The 18,548-nt window shown below is 38.6% G+C and overlaps 1 protein-coding gene across 1 annotated transcript; it reads left to right on the plus strand.

Moving 5' to 3' along the window:
* Nucleotides 1-5,786: 5,786 nt before the first annotated feature.
* On the plus strand, nucleotides 5,787-17,721 carry LOC308073873 (bifunctional apoptosis regulator-like). The gene is made up of 9 exons (XM_080413099.1): nucleotides 5,787-5,962; nucleotides 7,374-7,703; nucleotides 9,026-9,124; nucleotides 9,540-9,633; nucleotides 11,852-12,024; nucleotides 12,520-12,664; nucleotides 14,913-15,095; nucleotides 15,674-15,870; nucleotides 16,001-17,721. Exons 2-9 carry the CDS (start codon nucleotides 7,381-7,383, stop codon nucleotides 16,206-16,208), a joined length of 1,422 nt encoding a protein of 473 aa, XP_080269225.1. The 5' UTR covers nucleotides 5,787-5,962; nucleotides 7,374-7,380; the 3' UTR covers nucleotides 16,209-17,721.
* Nucleotides 17,722-18,548: the final 827 nt, after the last annotated feature.

The following is an 18,548-nucleotide window of genomic DNA, read 5'->3' on the forward strand; positions in this document are numbered from 1 at the left end:
GGATCTATTTTAGAAACTGGAACAGTTCTGGAACAGTTCTCAAACTTGACACATCTCAAATGACATAAAATTGCATATCTGGACCATGTTTCCTTGCAGTTTTGAAATTATATATTTGTATGTTTTTAAATATTGTACAGTAAAACTGTAAAACATTTCTTTGACATTTGACATTCGATCAAACATCACCAAAATATTTCACCATACACTCAAAATCAGCATCAAGTGTGATACATTTTTTTCTTGAATTCTCTCACCAACATTTTGACTAGTGTAAGCGTTTTTAAGTTCAAACAGACAACAATGACAGAAAGTGCGCGGAAATTCATGTCTCCCATGGTGCAGTCAGTCACTCATAGAGGTCAAAACAAGCGGGAGGCTTCCAGTCTGAAAAAGCCAACATGAGTCTTAAACCTGTAGGCCTATTCTATTCAATTACCAACAGGGGATGACTCCACTGATTGCTCAGACGTGTGATTGTATAGAAGTCTATGGGAAGATAATTTTACTTCTCAATAGAAGAATTTATTACCTCAATAAACATTTTCTTTATGAAAATTTTCTAAATACTTGGTTTCAATTTTCCTCACCAAATCATAATGTAGTTTTTGTAAATGATGGTCCCATTTAGAGTAAAATAGACAATAAAGTAGAGTATACTTTAGGACGGTAGTGGCTACCGTGTCATTGACAATAAATAATTTGTAATAAACTACCACAGCAATCAGGATAGAGGCATAGCAATGTGTATACCCCCAGCTCCACCCTCTTATCTAAATATGAGTTCCATGATGGCGACCTCCGTATCAAAGATGTAGACGAACTCTCTCTGCTTCAAAACAGGAATGTACAAAGCTATGGGTGATGCTACAACCAGTATGCCCATTATTTTTTTGCCGTCTGTTCCAAATATTCCAACCATATAGCAATTTATACTTGTAGCATGTTTTCATATTCTGAAGGTCATTTAATGTAACTCACTTACCTTCTTAGATTACCATTGTGTTTAAACCAGTGGATAAGGATTTCATGAAACAATGTTTGCGATTTTCTCAACAGTTTTGGAGAACTAGACTATACTGTCTGTGTTATTTGATATACAGTACCTCTTTAATCACATTAAGACACTGGTGTTAAGATTATGGCAGATGTATTGTATTAAGGGAAGTTGAGAGCAAAGGATATTCTTGAACATTACAACCACCTCTAAGTGCACAAACCTTCCAACGCATGTAAAATCTCACTACAAGTAGGGTTGTGAATTAAACAACCAAATTATGTTTTTTTCTGTTTCTTCATCGGACATCTTCTGTCCTTGGACCTCCATTTGTTGCAGAATATTTATTGCATTCTGCTTTATTCAGATAGGAGATTGTTTTTGTTGTTTTCTGATCATGTTTTATAGAAGTTTGCCATGGCTGTAGTAACATTTATAAAAAGATGAATCTACAACCAGTCACAGCCATTATTAGGTTTCTTGGTCTGTACAAGGCCCTGAAACTAACGTTTGTGTTATCAGTCCTGTTGTTCATCCTGGGCCAAGGTTCCAGCTACAGTACAGAGAGAGAGAGAGAGAGAGAGAGAGAGAGAGAGAGAGAGAGAGAGAGAGAGAGAGAGAGAGAGAGAGAGAGAGAGAGAGAGAGAGAGAGAGATCCACATGCATGATTCTCCATTCTCCAAATCCAAGGTAGGTGTGGAAGAATGTTATATTTCATATTATTTACATTTATTTGCATTTATTAATCATGTGATTATGTAATTATGTTACCTATGACCCGTAGGTGGGTCAGGGGGCCAGGTGACGGGTGATGGCACTTTTTTTTATAACTGACTAGAAAAGAAAAAAGGCATACACATTTTGGGGTGAGTATTTTTCATGCTTGACACAATTTTAAGGCAAGCCATGTACAATTGTATTTTAAACTAGTGTAGTACCCGTTATCAGAGGACTTGGAGGAGGTAAGAGTAAGACTAGTCTCTCAAGCCTGACAACTCTTCCACAATCTTCGAATGCTATGAGAGTCTGAAACTGAATCTCAACTTCTGCTTAGCAGCAAGCTAGATAGGCTTTGACTCATTTCGATTTACAGTAGGACTTATTTACTTGACTGCAAAGGCAAAAGGTAAGACATCCGCTTCATTTTCTACGCATTTTTCAGTGCTTCTAATTTACAGATTAGCCAGAAGCCTTCGAAAATTGTGTGAGCCAACAGTGTGCCTTGAGAGACCAAAAAGACACACACACACAGATTCATAGAATGTATTTGATATTAGGGTGATGCTCATTGGGGACAATGCTTGTGGAGAACAAATCCCATTGAGAACAATTCCTGTTGAGAACACTGCCCGTTGGGAACGCATGCCACTCCAATAATGCAATACCCGTACCTTTTTCACCCATTGTAATTGGTGCAGTAGCTATAAGCACTATCATAGTACTTGGAGGCCAGACTATCAGGGATCTCCATTCTCCATATATGGGTATAAAGGACACAGACAAGTTAGACAGACAGACAGACAGACAGACAGACAGACAGACAGACAGACAGACAGACAGACAGACAGACAGACAGACAGACAGACAGACAGACAGACAGACAGACAGACAGAGACAGACACGCATGGCGATTGGCTAATTTATATAGATATACTGTAGTTCTGGACAACCGCCAATCCAACCGACATCCCGCTTGCCACATCACTGTGAAGTCGATCGTTCTATGCAGAGATTCTGTGCATAATTTCCTTTTGTTTCACGTGAGTTATTTATGTCGTTATCTTGAGAAAACAATTTTTTCTTGTGATAATTACTTCATTTCCTTTACTTTCTCATGATCTCAAGTCAATTATGTTGTCATCTCGATATTAATAAATATTAATAAACCGATATTAACCAAGATAGAAATAAATCACAATCTCAAGTCAAACAAGTGTAGACCAGAGCCATTGAGACAGAAGCTGCATTTATTGTTTTTTTAAACACAGGGCAAAGTTACATTCTATGCCTTTAACTATTTTTAATAAATATGGCAGCAGTACGAAGGCTAGTGTAGAAGTGAGTGAGTGGCATTTTCAATAACCAATACAGCACAAATAATTGATCATTGAACATTTCTAAATAAATATACAGTATTTACCCTATAAATAATAAGGAAAAAAATATGGTTTTATCCCCCAAATTCTTTGAGTATACAGCCTCGCAGAAAATGGTGTCGTTCTTTTCTTTCTTTGTTTTCTGGGGAAACATTCTAATTGTGCCCCCCATAAGTTCGGCTTGTATGGCTGTGTACATGCTGTGTATATGCTTACATACATACTGTACCACTACCTACTGTTCCTACATGAAAGCACACGCAAGCACGCACGCACACACACACACACACACACACACACACACACACACACACACACACACACACACACACACACACACACACACACACACACACACACACACACACACACACACACACACACACACACACAGGAAGAATAGCTCCTGGATAAACGTAAAGGACCACTTCACTCCTTTTCAGCCTATCGTCATATAATTGGTCCTCAGTAATGCTCATTGCATTAATAAACAAAAAGAAGAAATTACCAAACCTGCTTACTGATGATGACACTGATAGGCAGGTTTCTAATCTGTCCACAGCCCTCCTCTGAGACACAAAGTGAGTAGATAGAAATGGTGCCATCTTATACTGAACATTAGGACCCTTTATGGCTGTCTTCAATCGGAAGGTTCCCAGTTCGATCCCCATGCTCCTCCTGGCGGACCTCAGCATACGGCCTGCAAAATTGTTGTAACCACGCTTGCTGCCATGTCCCTGTTTTACATTTACATGCACTGTCTATCACAGTGAAAAAGTGTTTCACATTGACATGCACTGTCTATCACAGTGAAAAAGTGTTTCACATTGACATGCACTGTCTATCACAGTGAAAAAGTGTTTCACATTGACATGCACTGCCTATCACAGTGAAAAGGTGTTTCACATTGACATGCACTGTCTATCACAGTGAAAAGGTGTTTCACATTGACATGCACTGTCTATCACAGTGAAAAGGTGTTTCACATTGACATGCACTGTCTATCAGTGAAAAAGTGTTTCACATTGACATGCACTGTCTATCACAGTGAAAAAGTGTTTCACATTGACATGCACTGTCTATCAGTGAAAAAGTGTTTCACATTGACATGCACTGTCTATCACAGTGAAAAAGTGTTTCACATTGACATGCACTGTCTATCAGTGAAAAAGTGTTTCACATTGACATGCACTGTCTATCACAGTGAAAAAGTGTTTCACATTGACATGCACTGTCTATCACAGTGAAAAACTGTTCCACATTGACATACAGTACACTGTCTGTCACAGTGAACATTTGTTTCAGCATGTTCTGTCTTCAGATTTGAAGAAAATCAAGCTTCGTTGAGTGCTTTTAACTTGTAGGCTAATTGCTGAAAAATAGGACTGGGCATAGCGATCTGCTGAGTGCGTTAAACATTTCCATGGCAACAAAGAGGTCCACCAATCAGAGACATCGCTGTTACACTTAGGATTGTGGGCATTGTAGTATGTCTCTACTGTATGTATGTATGATGCATCTCGATGTGAGATGTGATGCATTGTAAGCTTGTAGATCGTCTATTTTCACTATATTTGAAAATAGGGCTGAAGTAGTTCATTCATAATATATTTTTGTAAGTTTGGGTCCCAAGACAGTCCCTTCCTAGAGATGTAAAAGTAGAATATTTCTATCTGAAATGTAGCGGAGTGAAAGTCATGTGATTGCAAAAAAAAAGGAGAAAAAAATTAAATGTACTTAGGTACAGTAACTTACAGTACTCAAGTAAATGCAATAAGTTGCTGTCCACCACCACTACTACATTTTGGCTAATAATGAAATAATCTATGTCGAATATCCATTTTGCTAGGATGGGATGGCTCAGGGTAGAGTACAGCAACTTGCAATGGGCCTGGTCTACAGCAAGACACACTACACCACAAAGACACCCATGTACCTGTCAAACTACTTCAAAAACGTCAAAGACGTCCACAAAAACAACACCAGAGGGCCGGAGCTCCACACATCACGTTCAACACAGATTTGGTTCAAACAAGGGGTTAAATTCGTCCACCCAAATGTGGAATGCACCACCAACAGTCATAAAAAAGTGTGAATCCTTTACTCTCCCTGAAAACCGCTCTAAAAGAGCACTTACAGGTGGCTGCAATTCGGAACTGGCCCCTGTAAAAAGTCCAAGCCTATCTCCAGTAATCCCCCCCCCCCTAAATTGTTTACTGTACATATTTTTCTTTTTGATTACTACTCATTTATATGATGTTTTTGCATAGTATATGTGTCAGTCATTAAATGTTTTGATTAATTGAATACACAGGACCCCAATGGAAACAAGCCATAGTGCTTTCTTGGGTTTTAATACTTTTAGCAGACCTTAGAACTGTACTTTCTGTGCTTTTTTGGGGGCAAACTGTTAATAAAGTATTCAATCAATCAATCAATCAATCAATCAATCAATCAATCAATCAATCAATCAATCAATCAATCAATCAATCAATCAATCAAAACGCTTCCGGGTAACTCACTATGCTCGTTCATGTGCTGCTCGTACCCAGGCTTCGCGTCTCGTAGGCGTGGTCTTCATGGAAAGAGTCCAGCCAATGAGGAGAGCGTCTCTCTGCCCTCGTGAGTCGTGACAGGCTGTTACGTGAGTGTGTGCGGTGCGTGCAGTGCGTGCGTAAGGGTTTTCTTTCTAAAGCACAGTGCGCAGCTATGGCGGCGGCCAGTTGTACTCTAGTCTGTTTGTGTCTGCGATAGTGTTCATTTTAAGCTCTAGCGATGGTCCACACGAAGCATACTTTACTCTAGGTAGATAACATAGTTATGTGTTGTTCCTCCAGCTTGTCTCCGCACAAGAGCAATTCCTATTAAGGTAAGCATTAACTGTTGATGAGGGCGAATGACGTTTATCTTGCAGTTTCGTTTACCTCTTAACCCAGCCAGTGGTTCTCAAACTTTTTCGCATCAAGGATCCCCGAATTGACACATATTGGCCCACGGACCCCCAATGGAAAAGATATGCCAGAGACTCAAACATTTTAAGTTCTTGGGGGTCCCTAATCTACAATGTAGTATCCTCATCGGTGTTAATTTAACTCGGGAGTCCGAGTGTCGGGTCCATTTGGGTCCATGTAAACACTCAGAGTTACAGACACATAAGGGTCAATTTGGTTCCCATTGCCAACTATTAATTTGGCTGGGGACCCCCTGGAAGTTAACCCCCTCAAGGACCCCTGGGTGTCCCCGGACCCCACTTTGAGAACCACTGCCTTAATCAGCTGAGCACTACGCCACGCCCAGCTTCAACCAAAAGGGCAACTTTAATTCATGTGTTAAAGCAGTGTTTCTCAAGCTTTTTATTAATGTCAATGACCTCCATAACTCTTAAGAGTCTCTCCAAATAGACCCATAAGGGTCCCATTTATCACAGACCTGAGTTACAGACCTGTAAGGGTCTATTTGGATTCCTGGGTGGGAGCCCCAGGAACCCTGAGGGTCCCTGGACCCCACTTAGAGAAACACTGTACTAAAGGGCTTATATTATAATAATATACCTTGTCACTGTCAATTGTGTTGCTAGGGAACCGCACTTGGGTCCAAATGTATTTCCTGTGTCAGCTAACCTTACTGATATTCAAACACTGCAACGAGAATTAAACTTGGATCCATTTAGAATGTTTATGTTGTCAAGTGTAAAAAGTACAGGTCCCCTAGCAGGTCCCTGTATATTTAGGTTCTCTTTTGTAACTAGGAACCTTGTCTTTTGTTATTGTAATGGTATGGTATAGCAAGCAAGCAACACTCCGTCTGAGTAAAAGTGGCTCAGGGGTAGAGTGGCCGGGTAGAGTGAACTGGAAACCGCAAGGTTCCCAGTTCGATCCCGGGCTGGGGGGCTCCCCCAGAGTTAGTGTCGATGCGTCCTTGAGCAAGACGCTGAACCCCTAATTGCTCCTGATGAGCAGGTTGGTGCCTTGCATGGTTTCCTCCGCCATCGGTGTGTGAATGTAATGCACAATCTATGTAAAGCGCTTTGGATAAAAGCGCTATACAAATGCACCATTTAAAAGGCAGGTACATTTTACTTAGCCAAAGGCTTTTCTTCTATTAGTTATGTTAGATCTCTGACCAAAAAAAAACAAAAACATTACCCAACAAAATGCACTGGCAGTGTCTCGAATAAATACAATCTCTATAAATGAATGTCTTTTTTTGTTGAGTAAATCCCTCTCCATTCCTCTTTCTTTAATCACAGTGTCCTTTTATTATGTTTTTTTCACCTGCAGACCTGAAATGTTGCATCATCGACAGATGGAGAGAGATTCACCCTGTGACGGTCCAGACTGTTTTATAGTTGATGACTACTCATCAGAATTAACTAATGGCCGCTCATCAGAAGAATCCTCTCGGACCACCCATGCCAGCACCAGCATCTCAGACCACGAGTTCTCGTGTCACTGTTGCTATGACATACTGGTGAACCCCACGACTTTGAACTGTGGCCATAACTTCTGCCGTCACTGTCTGGCTCTGTGGTGGGAGTCTTCACGCAAGACTGAGTGTCCTGAGTGTCGAGATAAGTGGGAGGGATTCCCAAAAGTCAACATACTCCTGAGGTACGTATATCAAAATCTGAGTCTGTTGGCCAAGGATTTTCACATATAAGGAATTTGACTTGCTGCATTTCTCTCAGACACATAATGTAGGGAAGCAGATAAGAGAAAAAAAACATAAAATATAAGAGTATGGTATAAATGGCAAACATACAGTAAGTATAAAATATAAGTAATATAAGTGTGTACTAGGGATGGCCAAATGGTGACATTTTATTAATCGGTTGCGGTTAGGCCTTACCGATTAATTAATCATTAACCGTTAAGGAAATGTGTTCCCAAAAAAAAAGCACTATTTACCAATTAAAAGAAGAAAAATACAGTTTTTTTAAATACCAAACACCACTTCTCTTTGCTCGTGCTTCTTTTTGTGTTTACTAGTGTTAGTTTAGTGGAAGTCACGTGTGGTTGAAGTTGTAGACTTGTTCCTTCAAAATAATATATACATCCCTAGTGTGTACTGTGTATACATATGAGCAGTATGAACAATTTGAATAGTATTAGATGTGTATATGTGAATGAAACAAGGCGTACAGTATCATACATAATATACAGAGCAGTTAGAAATATATTAATAATACTGAATATCATATTGCATGGCTGAAATTAGCAAGAACAGGTGATGTGTGGAATGCTGGATACCAGGTCTTATAGTCCAGTGAATGTATGCCATTCAGCTGCTGAGTAGTGCAACGGGACGTGAGAAAAAAAGTTTGTAAGATTGTATACCTGGTTCATGGTTTTGATTACCAGAGTCACTTCCCAGTGGGGAAAACTTGAAAGAAAGAGTTTGTGGGCAGGACTCAGGATGAGATGGTCAGATGATTACGTCCGCTTGCTTCTTGGAAGCATACAGTTCGTTGATGGGGGGCAGTTGTAAATTTCCCATTGGGAATTAACCAGAAATAAAAAAGAGATATACAGGTTATTTGCTCAGGCTGTATTTATCATGTCATATGCAGATAATAATAATACACTTTATTTGTATAGCACCTTTCATGACATGAAATGCAGCTCAAAGTGCTTTACAGAGCAAGAATACAATTACAGAAAAAGTAAACTAATTTAACAATAAAGATAGAATCCAACCTTTTTTGAATAATAGGCAGAAAAAGACCTCTAAAAAAAGTCCCCTCAGGCCTCAATATCCTCTCCATGGACTTTGTCAATGTCAGACTCTGCAATGTCTCATTTAGTTCAGATGACGTTTTATTAAATTTATTAAATGACTCATTTAACATTGTAATATAATCAAAAACATCCCCATTCATGACTCAACTACAGTATGTTTGCCTCTAGTTTATCTAGTATTTTCTTCCTTTCAGGGATGCAGCAGACAAATTTTTCAGTGAGATTGTGCAAAGGAGGAGAGCAGAAATTCAGGCTGACCCCAAGATCTCTAGCAGTTTGCTGGCGTTCCAGAGGTGAAGTATATATAATGGGATATTTAAAATAAATGTATGATTACCAGTATTCAAATGAAACATGTTTATAAAAAGGGAGCCAGTAACTTCAGCATTGATTAATTGTATACACTGACCAATATTGTTGTAAATTTACTACTGTAGACTATGAACCTATTAAGAAACATTGGAAACCCATTGCCTCAATCAGAAAGAATACTGCATTTGAAGGCATCAAGAATTGTCCCAATTGCAGTTTGCATAAAATACTGCCTTTTAAATTTGTTTTCTGGTACCATCACATAAAAACTATTGCCTTCAAATGATAGTGACTTATCAGGCAGCTTTCCACTAATTGGGACAGAGCTATAAATTGGCCTGAGCCTATTGTATTATGACACAAATTGTCTGGTTTAGATAATCTGTATAATTTCAGGTATGGTGACACTTTAAGAAGACCGAGGACCAACCAGCACAGAGGAGCTGGCTGCTTCTTCTCTGGAGTACTCACTGCACTCACATGTGTGGCTGTAAGTGTACACAGAAATTTATACACACTTAAGTGCTTTATTACATACCAGTTAAAGTACCCTACCAGTGTCCTACTTGTCTGTTCACAGCTTTGGCCGCATATATTGTAATGTACATTAACATAGACCATTTTACTCTTAATAGCTTTATTTTTACACTTTTACATTTTGTCCAAAGTTATTAAAACCTTGCTTAACGTACTAGAATAATTGAGTCAATGTTGAATGTTTGAATTATGTTGGTAAATCATCAATAATTTCCTCAGGGACTATTTTAAAATCAATCTGTGCTTTTAAAAAGCAAGAAAAAGTAACAATAACATGCATATGTTGAGTGTTGAATTATGTATTCTAAGAAAGTTTCAAGTCTCTGAAAATAGATTTTCATACTGTACCAAAATGAACTTAATCCAATATCTTCCTCAATCAAACTACGGTATGTTATGGTGTATGGTATGCTAAAAATGCCACACCACCGATATGGTCCTTTAAATTCAAGAAATGTTTACTATGGGTAAATGTTACATATGTGCAATTTTGAAACGGGTGGTACACAGGACATTGCAGCGTTTATTGACAGAAAGTTTCTCGTATCATAATGGTGAATTTGTTTGAAACAGTCTTGACAGAGACAAAGAGGATAACCCAAGCTGTCCGTAGTGGGGCAATATTGGTGTTTAGCGTCATTTCATACAAGATAGTATTTTTCGGTTTTAAAAATGGGACTATGGAAGGAATTGCAACTTAAAGGTTAGACCCTCTTTAAGTAACTTGCGGTTAGGTTAGTACAGAAACAACTTAACCTTCTGCTTTGCCAGTTTGTCAATTAACCACAGACTTGGTGCTTTTGTGGTCTGCAACAGAAAAAGTATACAGTTTCTGTCACTCGTCCTTCATCTGTAATACTTTTGGTGTAAAATCTAAAAGAAAGTTGACATATACTGTCCTACTATCAACTTATCTCCTGTTCTCTTGTTCTTAGCCAATTATTTAAATAATTTGAGTTTTACATGAAACAAGGTTTGAGATCATTATTACATTTTGTCTTCATGTTTGTTTTCCTTTCATAGTGAAAGTTTTATCATCAAAAATGTAATTCTTGCGCTGGTATGTATGGAAGTTAAATGTGTTTTTTTATATAACGCTGGTCTCTAACTCTGATGATTTTGTGAATGGAGAACATAGGCGTGTGGACTATGTTTATTTTGTTCATGTGGCAGTAGGGAGCAACGTCTCTATGTGCCTTGCTCTGTGGCAGTTAAATGTGTGTGCTGCCGTTCGCATGAGATTGTAAATAGATTACGGCATTGTGTTTGAATGGCATAACCTGACACTCACCCTGAATTTACATTACATTTCAACACGTTTCTAGAAAGGGGACATGATACCGATGTAGCTTGTCCAAGGCCATGAATGCCATTCGTGGAAACATAAATATTGAAGTGGCAGGGCTACTGTATCCCACCAAAAAGTAGTTTTCACTTCACAAGACTGATAGCACTGTGCTATCTGTCTTGTTCTTCCTTGGGTCTTTTGACCCAAGTAAAGAGATTGTCATTGTTGATGATTAATCTTTCACGGTATTCAAAACAGCCATTACACTATAATCTTATTCATCCTTAACTTTTAGTTTTTAGAGCTAGATTAAAATACAATAATATACTTGCATTAATCTTTCTTGTTGAACTTCTCCATACATCTAATCCTGTCTCCAACTTCATCTAATTAAGTGTCATTTCTCTGTGCAAGAACTATACTGGTCCCTGGATTTGTTGATACTGGTGATGTGTTGACATGGCTTGACTTGTTTTATGGAAAAATTAACTCACTGTTTCCTGACAGCAAAATCATTTGTATTACAACTCTTTGTAAGATTGAAGTACCATCCAGCAAACAGTACATTTAGCAGGAATAGAACTCAGTCCTTCAAACAAGACTGACATTATGGGGAAGTACATTAGTACTTAAAGAAAGAGAACCTTTATAGATGTATATATTTTTTTAATCATCTTGAGAATGCAGTAGAGTGGTCACTAGTAAGCAACTTTCTACAGTACATAGTATATCGAAAAAGGCTAAGGAGGCATTAATACAGATATTTCTTCTACACTTCTGTAGGTGCAAAAGTTAGGTTTTTGGTTACATTTATGTTTCCTTCAGAGAGATGCAGATAGTTTTTTTTTCCCAAACCAGCAATTGTCTATATGTTTGTCATCAGGCGATGCTGTTGGTGTATCATTGGAGCAGTGGTGAGGGTGAGCAGCATGACCTGCTGATCAGTAAACCTGTGACCCGTTGGACCACAGAGGAAGTCCTGTCTTGGCTTGAACACTTGGGGCCCTGGGCTCAGCTCTACAGAGAACCCTTCCAGCAAGAGAATGTGAATGGACGGTAAGAACTAATTAAATATATAATCAGAGTTCATTTGTAGGCATGCCTGTCAAATACAGTTACAGTAGATATACGGTACCTTCCCTGTTTACTCACTGAGTGAAAGTAAACGGGCATAAAAGCCAGACCGCAGCAATGCAACTAGTTGCAACTCCTTGCAACAAGGCCAGTCCACCACACCAGTGCAACTCCTTGCAAATTATTGGGGATAATGGTCGCAAGTAGTTGCATGTTGCAAGGAGTTTCATTGGTGCGGTCTGGCCTTAACTTATCAATTCTACTTGGTGGTTAAGTTATGGCTAACCTGTAGGAATGTACTGTTTTGTCCAATTTTTTAAATGTATTTTCATGATGTGTCTGTCTCTCTCTGTGTGTGTGTGTGTGTGTACATTTTCTTATATTGTTTCTTTCAATCAAGTACTGTATTATCAGTAATTTACAAACATTTCTACATGAAACGTTCTACTGTAGTTGTGTTTTTTTTCCTGTGCTCAGGTTACTGCTGATGTTGGGGGAGAAAGAACTGTCCAGCCCTAACTTCAACATAGAGAATCAGGCTCACAGACAGGCCATTCTGTTTGAACTAGACAGAGTTAAAACCCTGGGGCTCAAACCACCACAGAATCTCTGGGAATACAAGGTACTTTATATCCCTATGCAGTGATTCCCAACCTTTTTTCTTTAGAGACCCCACTTTTACATCTGACAAAGCAGAGACCACCTACATGTGTGCGCACACACTATCCCTCTAATACCACGACTTGAAAGAATAGCCAATTTTAAAACTTTTCGAAAAACGTTTTTTACATTATAGTATAATTAAATGACCAAAATAGTGATGTCAGGTTGAAAGTGGAGGAAAGCTAGTTATTTTGTACAACATGTTAAAAATGTACATCCAAATGCAGACCTGTGATCTTTGGCACCTCCCTAAGGGGGGCCCGGACAACAGGTTGGGAAACAACCTGCTGTATGTTCTACTGCTGTATATAAATCTACAGATCAATAGACACTTAATTGTCTCCGCCAGGCCGAAAGGCATGGCGAGAGAGTATGTTTTACCCCCTGTCCGTCCGTCCGTGTGTCCGTCCGTCCGTCCATCTGTCTGCGAGCGGCTAATCTCCGGCACCGTTGGCCCGGCCGCTGCGAAACTGTGCACACATACTCCCTGGATCCCAAATTTTTTAGATTGGCCTGTTATAGCGCCACCAGGAGGCCAATTTGTGCAAAATCAATTTTTTTGATATTACTCCTACATATTGTATCCAAACATCACGCAAATCATTACACAGTATCTCTATAGTCATGTGATCAACACGGATCTGTCTGATTTTCCATATTCCATCCTGATTGGCTAAGGTTGGCTTCCAAAGTTTGCAGGATTGGTACATTTTGAATTAAATGCCTCAAATCATGAACGCAGCTTGCGATTTCCGTGAAATTTCACATGCACATTCCCACTAGAGGGAGGAAGAAATGCCACTTGAAAATTTTCAAATCAGCCTCATGGTGGCGCTATAAAAGGCCAAATTGCGTTTTTAACTGTAACTGCACCGATCTGCGTGAAACTTTGCACGCATACTCTCTAGAGGCCAAGGAAAAACATCTGCCCTGCATTTTTCACATTAGCCTTTCATAGCGCCACCAGGAGGCCGACTTATGTAAAATACATATTTTGAGATTAAGCCTTCAGATTTTATCCAAATGTCACGCAAATCGGTACACATGATCTCTATAGTCATGTGATCAAGATGGATCTGTTTGATTTTTCATATTTCATCCTGATTGGCTAAAATTGACATCTAAAGTTTGCAGGAGTGGCCCGTTTTGAACAAAATGCCGCAAATCATGAACGCAGCGTCCGATTGCGGTGGAACTTTGCACGTACATTCGCACTACTTTGAAGAACAAACGCCATCCTTTTAACATTGCCCTATTATAGCGCCACCAGGAGGCCGATTTTTCTTTTTTTTTATTACTCCTACAAATTTTGTCCAAACATCATGCAAATCAGTACACATTATCTCTATAGTCAAGTGATCAAGACGGTTCCCTACGATTTTTTATATTCCATCCTGACTGGCAAATTCTGAACATTGCTGGCCCACAATTACCTACCTGACCTGGCGGAGACCTGTGCTCCCCTAGTTTTTTAATGTATTAAAAGCCAATACTCTAAAATACTGGTATGCTATACATAATGTAATACATATATGGAACCTGTAGAATGTAGGAGGAAGTATGATGAATTGTCAACCAATTCACTCACCATTACCTGAGTGTATATTATGTACTGTTATAGAGCACCGAAGTCTGACGTAATTTACGCATCCTACCTGGGTCGTGTTTTTTTCCCCTCCATTCTGAATTCCCATAGACGTGTTTAATATCGCGTCAAATAAGAACTGTGTTCCAAAAATAAACAAATGATCCCGGTGGTTTGACTTCTATGGATATGGAGCATCAACTGACGGTGAGAAAACGCTAATGTTACTTCTGCCGAATTAGTTAAATTTTCGCCCGAAACAGACTGTATCAAATATGAGTGACTGACTATCATAAACGATACAGAGCCACCTCCCTGACAATATCACAGAGACAGTTTGTTTATTTTTGGACCACAATTCTTATGAGACGATTCTAAGATGACCCAATGTTATTCTCCATAGATAAATTACTTCTGCGACCCAGGGGATGAACGAGTGACGCCAGGACGTCTGTACTCTATTGATACCAAGCTTCAGTCTGCCAAGGATGTTAGTTAGTTGCTAAGCTCCAGTAGTATTACAATACTTCAATTTGAGAATAGATCTCACTTTTAAAGAGTTTCAAAACTGTTGCATCGACCAAAAATATTTAAATTGTTCTGTTTGTATTCTCCCTGCTAGGCGGTTAATCCAGGGAAATCTCTGTTCTTGCTGTATGCTCTGAAGAACTCCCCTCGACTCACACTCTTCTACCTGTACCTGTTTGACTATTCCGAAACCTTCCTTCCCTTCCTGCACACATGCTGTCCAGCTGTCTCACACACTGACCAACCAATGGAGAACAGTCTCCCTCTCGTCACACAGGTACTATTTTACATTAGAAAACGGATATTGTGTTCTCAAACTTTCTTATACTAGTGTACCCCTGCTATGATTTTTTTCAGCTAAGTACCCCATTCACCTGCACAAAACATTATTCCTAATACCGATACATTTTTGGTATTTCTGTCTTCTTTGAACTTGTTTTGATTGTGTTTCAACTTTCAACCAACCTTTCCGATTTTGGCTTTCATATTCGGAACTTCCATCAAGGGGTTAAAAATTATGCAATGAGCTGGGCCAACTCGTTTTTTTAGGGGATTTTCGTTTGAAAATATATGGCATATACAAGATTTCTCAAACATGTATGATAGTTTCCAGATTCAACTGATTTTATGAACGTGGGATAAATTGTTCACAGACAATTATTTTAGATATTTTCTGAATACCCCTAAAAGTACCCCCATTTGAGAAATACTGCTATAGATTCAACTGATAAAAATAATATCTTATTTTGTATTGTTTTTTATTTTTGCTTGAAAGTCTCACAATCTTTGGCTTTCATTATTTGACCAATTCTCTTTCCTTACTTTAATTTTAATGCTCTTTTTTTTATTTGCCAGTTGGAACCCACCTGGCACCAATGGTTTGAGTTTCTGGTGAAGTACTTCCTGCTCCCATACCAGCTGATAGCAGAATTTGCTTGGGATTGGCTATTAGTCCACTACTGGTCGTCTCGATTTATCATTGTTAATGCCATGCTGCTGTCTGTGCTTGAAGTGTGTGCCCTGTGGAGACTCTGGAAAGGAGCAAGGATCAGGTATGCACACACTCTACTCTGACACCTGCACACACTTAACACTCACACAATGACATTTACACTCGTACTGTACATAATACATATATATATATATATATATATACTTAAACTAGAATTCCTACTCCCCCAGGACTCTTCCAAGCAGGATGTGGAGCCACTTGTGGAAGATCGCATCTCAGGGCTTTGCCTTTGCCCTTCTTTGGCCTCTCATTCCCCAGTTTGTGTGCAATTGTCTGTTTTACTGGGCTCTCTACTTCAACCCTATTATTAATATAGACCTGGTGGTGCAGCAGCTGCTGTACCCAGAGACACAGTTGCTGCAGTGGAATGCACTTTAAGTCTGCATCCCAGTTGATGACGTTGTTGCCAAAATAAATGGCCAGAAATGCAGTTCCTGTGGAGGACGGGTATTTACATTTAGCAGTGTCCCAAAGGACATAACCCTCATACAAGATAAGATAAAATAATATTTATTGATCTCTGGAGGGACCTGGGATATGAGAGCGGCTCTTCCTTTTGTTTCATGTCTCTACTAAACCGTTGAAAGTGGAACAATAGAAGAACTGCACCATAGAAGAAGCTAAGCTAAACCAAAACACAGATTTGAAACAAAATTATAAGCCAGTGCCAGAAATAAGCCCTCTACCGCCCTGATCTCCATGCATAATACTTTTCACAGTTCACGCTGAAATGTTACATCAGGTTAGAATGCAGATGATTCAAATCGCAGAAACAGGGTTGTCAAGAGAGATTAGCCAAATACCGGTAAGTAGGGGGTGTTTCCTAATTAGCAGCGGAGTTTTATAGAATTGTGATGACGTTATTTAAGTGACTGCTAAATGTTTTTTTCATCTCAATTTGTATTAAGGACTTTTCACTTTAGCTAGGTCACTAGGTGTAGAATCGGTTTGCAATACACATTACAATACAAATTGCCTTTCCAAAATTATTCATCAATACTTATGACATGCACTTCACAAGCTGGGCTTTAGCAGTCAAATTTTTGATACCTTTAAAATGTCACTTTTCACTTTAGCTAGGTCATTAGGAGTAGAATCGGTTTGCAATAGACATTACAATACAAATTGCCTTTCCAAAATTATTCATCAATACTTATGACATGCAATTCACAAGCTGGGCTTTAGCAGTCACATTTTCAATACCAACTTAAGTTGCTGTTGAATAAATATTATCACATGTATAAAACCTTTCTGTGCAATTTTTGCAGTGCTTCAGTCTTAGAGGTGCTGACTTCTGTGGAAAGAGAATTTTGGTGCTAGACAGCTTCTGAAAACTAAGGTCTGATTAGGTTTGGTAAGGTCTGGTTAGGTTTGGTAGCATGATTGTGTAACATGTCACGTGAAATGTCAGGATGTACATGGCTTTGCATCCTGCTGTGAACCTAGGGCCTTAGAACATGAATAATGCACTCTTTGGAGAGCAATGTAAAATAAGTTAATTGTACAGTTCCATTGTTTCCTTCAATAAGAGGTATGGCACTTATTTTTTAAATAAGACTTTTCTTCTATTGAAAAGCAATTCAGAGAATTTATATTGATTTCTTCTAATTTCTTTTAATGATTTTATGGAAAACCCATTTGTACAGCGTGGCACTGTTAAGCAATGAGCGCAAGCTTGTATGGCCCTGAAAAATGTAATTTACTTTTTTTTTGTTTTATTGTTCAAAGATATTGCTGGCATTATTTTTCCATAATGGTGTTTTAGTTGAGTTGATCAAAAACGTTTTACATTATTTTGCACTTAAAGTACTACACTGTGATTATTATGCTCTGCATATGAGTTCTTATTGTTCAGAATGACTTAAATATAAATAAAGGATTTTTTAAAGAATTAGATAATTGATTGTGTATTTGTTAGAATGTTGAGCAAATTTTGCTCAAAAAAGACAAAGAAGACATCAGAGTGAGAATATCATATGGATGTCTCATCTGAGGAGCAGAACTAGGCCACAATTACTACATAATCGACGCCTAATCGCAATTATTTGAGATGATCACAATTTTTTCATAATGTAAATCTTTTCCATGTTGAGAAAGTTTCATACATTGTGAAAAAATATATACTAATAGTGGAAATAGCAGATCTACAAGCTCACAGCGTGTCGCATCGGCTATTTCCACTGTTTTGTAACATTTTTAGTATAATATATTAAATATGGCGTATTTTGTATTGGTACGGTCGGTCACTGTCAGTCATTTCTTTGTGAATGTTTTTTGTCACCTGCCCCGTGCAACTTTTTTTTACAAAGCCTAAAAGCCACACAATTAAATCTCTAATTGCCATTATTTGTAGGACAATTATTTGTCAAGTAAAATGTCATAATTGTGTGAGCCCTAATCAGAACTAGATAAGTGAAATGGTCAACTGTTTATCAGATACCTCCCGTGTACATGTTTTATAACCTGATCATTCATGTGTCTATAAATTGCTTATTTCTTGTCTATCTAGTAAAGTTTATAATTAAGTTTACACTGTGTCATCCTACATTTTGCATCTTCAACATATTTATTTTTGCTACAGCGATCATGTCCTCCTAGTATTTGCGAATAGGGGAAGGGAGTCAAGCTTATTGGTCAAATACCCGGATGTGTGTCTTAAAGAATTGTTACACCATCTGCACAACAGCAAGCAAATAATGCAGCTATGGCTGTTGGTTT

This window comes from Gymnoscopelus braueri (assembly GCF_963280865.1).
Source record: "Gymnoscopelus braueri genome assembly, chromosome: 2".
Lineage (NCBI taxonomy): Eukaryota > Metazoa > Chordata > Actinopteri > Myctophiformes > Myctophidae > Gymnoscopelus > Gymnoscopelus braueri.

Excerpts from the sequence above, each read along its gene's own strand:
- LOC308073873 (XM_080413099.1), top strand. The coding sequence starts at position 7,381 with ATGTTGCATCATCGACAGATGGAGAGAGATTCACCCTGTGACGGTCCA. Across the intron at positions 9,125-9,539 it reads AGTTTGCTGGCGTTCCAGAG|GTATGGTGACACTTTAAGAA; the intron begins GTGAAGTATATA and ends GTATAATTTCAG. Across the intron at positions 9,634-11,851 it reads CTGCACTCACATGTGTGGCT|GCGATGCTGTTGGTGTATCA; the intron begins GTAAGTGTACAC and ends GTTTGTCATCAG.